The sequence below is a fragment of the Brassica oleracea genome, chromosome C8 (assembly GCF_000695525.1).
Source record: "Brassica oleracea var. oleracea cultivar TO1000 chromosome C8, BOL, whole genome shotgun sequence".
NCBI lineage: Eukaryota > Viridiplantae > Streptophyta > Magnoliopsida > Brassicales > Brassicaceae > Brassica > Brassica oleracea.
The window spans coordinates 64,577-70,866 of record NC_027755.1 but is presented as its reverse complement, the minus strand read 5'-3'; the positions used below and the strand labels follow the sequence as shown (position 1 = coordinate 70,866).

General features: G+C 36.0%; 1 protein-coding gene across 1 annotated transcript; it reads left to right on the top strand.

Annotated features, from left to right (window-relative positions):
- Positions 1–2,865: 2,865 nt before the first annotated feature.
- On the top strand, positions 2,866–3,568 carry LOC106308340 (F-box/kelch-repeat protein At4g39560-like). Its single transcript, XM_013745503.1, has 2 exons — positions 2,866–3,213; positions 3,317–3,568. Exons 1-2 carry the CDS (start codon positions 2,866–2,868, stop codon positions 3,566–3,568), a joined length of 600 nt encoding a protein of 199 aa, XP_013600957.1.
- The last annotated feature ends 2,722 nt before the right edge of the window (positions 3,569–6,290 follow it).

The window sequence follows — 6,290 nt, the reverse complement described above, 5'->3', positions numbered from 1 at the left end:
CAGGTGTGTAAGTTTGTGGGAAGCTATGAGGCCGCTTTGAAGGAGCAATCTAGTGGCCAAAATGAGAACGATGTCATGAAGTCTGCCCATGACATCTTCTTAAATGACTACCAGGTCAAGTTCACACTTGAACATGCGTGGAGGGAGCTGCGGTTTGATCAAAAATGGAGATCAAACTCTGTGTCAAAAGATGGTGCAAAGGAGAAAAAGAAGGAACCTGTGGAGACGGTGCCTGACTCGGAAGAGGTTAGGCCTCCTGGTGTTAAGGCTTGCAAAGCAGCAAAACACAAGAAGCATGGGAATGAAGCAGCATTTGATCGACTGGAGAGCATTCTAGACTTGAAACAGAACATATCCAAACAGAAATTACTAGAACGTCTCCTATCCAAAAAAGATACTCTAACTGATAGTGAGGTGTCTCTGAAGGACAAACTCGTTTCTGAGATGCTTTGATCTGGTCAGTGATAGTTGTTTAGGTGATTAGTAGCGTAGTTGTTTGGGTTGTGTAGTTCATAAATTGGTTATTTGATTACTTGCTTACTTGCTTACTTGATTACTTGATCACTGGTTCTAGTTGATTAACAACTTGTCTTGCTTCTTCTGTTTTATTTTGCAGGTCAAGGGTTGTACTTCTGCAGGTCACGGGTTCTACTTCTCTATTGGCGCAGCACGTTCTATTCTATAGTTGATGGGTTCTAGTTGTCACGGGTAGTAGCTGTCACAGGTTATCAGTTTATGTATTTTCATTTCGCGGCAGGTCACGGGTTCTAGTAGGAGGATGGTGTAGTTGTCACGGGTTGTAGTAGTGACAACACGTTTTCAAGTACGTTTGCTTATGTATGTTTGTGTCACGGGTGTAAAAGTGTAGTATTTTGTTTGTTTCTACACTTCACGGGTATTGTAAGAGGAAGGACTATAAAATATATGTCGTATGTCTTATTTATCAATTGTCTCTCATCTTTGTTTAAGTTGTTCCTCTCTTCTTTAAATTTGTATCTCAACCTGCAAAAAAAAAAACAATCCATCAAGGCCACTCCATCAAGGCCACGACATCAAAACACTCCCCCTTCTATAAACTTGTTCCTCTCTGTTCTTTAAGTTCTTCCCCTCTCTTCTAAAAACTTGTATCTCAAATTCCATATACCACAAAACACTCCATCAAGCCCACGCCAAATCAACAACCACAACACCCATCAAGCCCATGCCAAATCAACAACCACAACACAATCCCTCCTTGGTCTATCTCTCCCTTAATTTTTTTTTAAACACTTAGCCAAATCTTCTTCTTCTATCACTTTTTTTTTTAAAACACTTAACAAATTTCCAAAAAAAAAAATGTCATCCTCATCGTCAGATGGCGATGGCGTAGATGAAGCTGTTGAAAAAATGTTCGACCAAGAATTTGATAATATCATCGACTCCCTAGTTGATGTTCAAGCCAACAAACCGAAGAGACGAGCTTATATCGAAAGAGATCGGGAACAAGGCCACAATGAACTATGGAACGACTATTTCAAAGAACATCCTACATACCCACCGAACATGTTTAGGCGGCGTTTTCGAATGAACAAGCCTTTATTCCTTCGCATTGTCGATCGCCTCAATAATGAAGTTCCATACTTTGAGCAAAGAAAAAATGCTCACGGAAGGTACGGGCTATCTGCACTTCAGAAGTGTACAACAGCTATCCGAATCCTGACATATGGTCAATCGGGAGATACATATGACGAATATCTCCGACTAGGTGAAAGTACTGCACTTTTATGTTTGGAAAATTTCACTAATGGGATAATACAATTGTTTGGAGATGAGTATCTAAGAAGACCTACAGCGGATGATCTTCGACGATTACTCGACAATGGAGAGGCACGCGGGTTTCCGGGGATGATATGCAGCATTGACTGTATGCATTGGGAGTGAAAAAACTGCCCAACCGCTTGGAGAGGCCAGTACACCCGTGGTACAGGAAAGCCGACAATTGTCTTAGAGGCTGTGGCATCACATGATCTTTGGATATGGCACTCATTTTTTGGATTACCAGGTACCCTCAACGATATAAATGGTCTTGATCGGTCACCAGTTTTTGATGACATTTTACAAGGTCGAGCTCCTCGAGTTAATTTCAAGGTCAACAACCACAAATATCGTATGGCGTACTACCTTACGGACGGAATTTATCCGAATTGATCAACATTTATCCAATCCATCCCACTTCGTCAAGGTCTTAAAGCAGAGCTATTTGCTCGACGTCAAGAAACTGTCAGAAAAGATGTCGAATGTGCTTTTGGAGTATTGCAAGCGAGGTTTGCAATAGTTAAAAACCCAGCTCTACTATGGGATAAGGAAAAGATTATGAAAACTTCTGTCATACTCCACAATATGATAGTAGAGAACGAATGCGACGGATACACTCAGTATGATACATCTGACTTCGAAGCAGGAGAGTCAAGCCGAAGTTCCAAGGCTAAAAGGAGAAAAAGTGTGAATGTCCCTATGCTTGACATTTGCAATCAAATTCGGGATCCACAGATACATGATCGTTTGAAAGCTGATTTAGTTGAAAATGTATGGAAAAAATATGGTAATCATGATGAATAATCCTTGTATGTTTATGAATTCTCATTATATTAAATAAAAACTTTTAAAAAATATTTTAATTTTTTTTTATTCCTATGAACCCTTCTTCAGGTTAACTAATGGAAGAGCAAAAATTATACAGGTTCAACACTATTCATGACTCCACCAAAAAATTAATTAAAAATTCTTATGAATCCCAAAGGGGTTCACTAATGGGCATGCTCTAATATATGTAACTTGTGTCACTGATTCTCTTGCATTCTCCGCTCGTTCAGATTCTCTCTCAAAATGGGGATTGTTATGTGCAGGGCATGGGAAAGTGAAGAGAAGAAGACGTTTCCGATCTCTTCCCTTCCTGAAGATTTTTTGATTGAGTGCATAGCTCGTGTCTCTAAAGACGAGTATCTCACTCTTTCCCTCGTTTCTAAGCTCTTCCGCTCCATTGTTGCTTCCCCTCAGCTTTACGCCAGACGGTCTTCATTAGGACGCACCGAAACTTGCATCTATGTACCCATCCGTAATGGCTCCACCTCGAACACCCGCTTGTATACTCTCCTCCGCAGCACCAAGTGTTTGGTCCCTATCCCCTCGCTTCCTCCTCTGCCTTCTCTAGATGTGGGAGGAGGCTATGTCGCAGTGGGTTCAAGGATATTTGTCATGGGTGGATATTACAATAGAAAATTCACGTCCCATGTGTTAATGATCGACTGTGGATCTAACACGGTGCGTCATGCCTAAGGCGGTCAATGATTCGGTCGCTAACGTCATCGATGCAAAGATATACGTAGTTGGAGGTCATTACCGGGATACCGAAAACGGTTCGTGGTCATCAAACAGGATGATGGTGTTAGACACGGAAACACAAACGTGGGAATGCGGTGAGGAGAACTATGGTCTTGAGGCGGGTTGTAGGCTGATTAGCGAGGAGAAGATATACATCATCAAGGGTGATGAGAATAACTTTGTTTTCAAACCAAAGGAACTGACATAGTTTTAATGCATAGTTTTACTGCATCAGTTCTATATTTTTATCAATTAATTTAGTAACATTTCATATGCTCTCTAAATCAGTGAACAAACCACAATAGAATCACAATTGTAAATAAATAGAGATAATAAAGGTTCTAAACCTCTCATATCATTATCATATGTTAGTTTATGATATAATTATGCATTAAAAAAGTTTTGTTATATTTTTTAATTTTTTATATCAAAATCTATGTATTAACCCTACAAAATATTCAGTTTTTCGGTAAATGGTTAATATACTGAAGCCTATAATCTTTAGTGTTGTTTTAAAATTTATAACCACATTCTACATTTGTATTAATATATTTTAAACTCTCTTTCATGATACATGGGCATTAGTCTATTTTTTTTATCAATTAATTTAGTAAAACTTTATATGCTTCCTAAATTAGTGAACAAACCACAATAAAATCGCTTTTCTAGGGAAAAAGATACAACAAATGTTCCAAATCTCTCTGACCATAATAATATGTTAGTTCATAATACAACTATGTATTAAAACAATATTGTCATATTTTTTGAATTTTTCTTAAAATTTATGTGATAAACCCTACAAAATATTTAGTTTTTCTCTAAATGCTCTATATACTTAAGTCTATAATCTTTAGTGTTGTTTTAAAATTTCTAACCATATTATACATTTGTATTAATTATATTCTAAACTCTCTTTCATATGGTACATGGACATCGTTCTCTTCTTTTTTATCAATTAATTTAGTAAAATTTCATATGCTCCCTAAATCAGTGGACAAACCACAATAAAATCACTATTCTAGAGAAACGGAGATAACAAAGGTTCAAAACCACTCATACCATCATCATATGTTAGTTCATTGATACAACTATGCATTAAAAATATTATTATATTTTTTGAATTTTTCTCAAAATCTATACGTTAACCCCGACAAAATATTCAGTTTTTCGGTAAATGGTTAATATACTGAAGCCTATAATCTTTAGTGTCGTTTTAAGATTTCTAACTACATTCTACATTTGTATTAATGTATTCTAAACTCTCTTTCACGGTACATGGTGATAGGTCATGGATTTTACCCACTTTTAGCCATGATCTTTAAGTGCTTTTGTACAGGTCAATTGGTGACAGCTTGTCTTGTGGGAAGGCTGTTAAAGGGTGAGGTCGGGGGTTCGAATCTCACCAACAACCTAATTATGGGACAAGTAGTTCCCATAATGGAGGGGTTGGGGTCGGTGCGCTGCAGCGCTGTGAGCCTGGGTCCCACGGGGCGGGTTGTTACATAAAAGTCGACTTTAATGTAACAACCCGCCCCGTGGGACCCAGGCTCACAGCGCTGCAGCGCACCGACCCCAACCCCTCCATTATGGGAACTACTTGTCCCATAATTAGGTTGTTGGTGAGATTCGAACCCCCGACCTCACCCTTTAACAGCCTTCCCACAAGACAAGCTGTCACCAATTGACCTGTACAAAAGCACTTAAAGATCATGGCTAAAAGTGGGTAAAATCCATGACCTATCACCATGTACCGTGAAAGAGAGTTTAGAATACATTAATACAAATGTAGAATGTAGTTAGAAATCTTAAAACGACACTAAAGATTATAGGCTTCAGTATATTAACCATTTACCGAAAAACTGAATATTTTGTCGGGGTTAACGTATAGATTTTGAGAAAAATTCAAAAAATATAATAATATTTTTAATGCATAGTTGTATCAATGAACTAACATATGATGATGGTATGAGTGGTTTTGAACCTTTGTTATCTCCGTTTCTCTAGAATAGTGATTTTATTGTGGTTTGTCCACTGATTTAGGGAGCATATGAAATTTTACTAAATTAATTGATAAAAAAGAAGAGAACGATGTCCATGTACCATATGAAAGAGAGTTTAGAATATAATTAATACAAATGTATAATATGGTTAGAAATTTTAAAACAACACTAAAGATTATAGACTTAAGTATATAGAGCATTTAGAGAAAAACTAAATATTTTGTAGGGTTTATCACATAAATTTTAAGAAAAATTCAAAAAATATGACAATATTGTTTTAATACATAGTTGTATTATGAACTAACATATTATTATGGTCAGAGAGATTTGGAACATTTGTTGTATCTTTTTCCCTAGAAAAGCGATTTTATTGTGGTTTGTTCACTAATTTAGGAAGCATATAAAGTTTTACTAAATTAATTGATAAAAAAGAAGAGAACGATGTCCATGTACCATATGAAAGAGAGTTTAGAATATAATTAATACAAATGTATAATATGGTTAGAAATTTTAAAACAACACTAAAGATTATAGACTTAAGTATATAGAGCATTTAGAGAAAAACTAAATATTTTGTAGGGTTTATCACATAAATTTTAAGAAAAATTCAAAAAATATGACAATATTGTTTTAATACATAGTTGTATTATGAACTAACATATTATTATGGTCAGAGAGATTTGGAACATTTGTTGTATCTTTTTCCCTAGAAAAGCGATTTTATTGTGGTTTGTTCACTAATTTAGGAAGCATATAAAGTTTTACTAAATTAATTGATAAAAAAGAAGAGAACGATGTCCATGTACCATATGAAAGAGAGTTTAGAATATAATTAATACAAATGTATAATATGGTTAGAAATTTTAAAACAACACTAAAGATTATAGGCTTCAGTATATTAACCATTTACCGAAAAACTGAATATTTTGT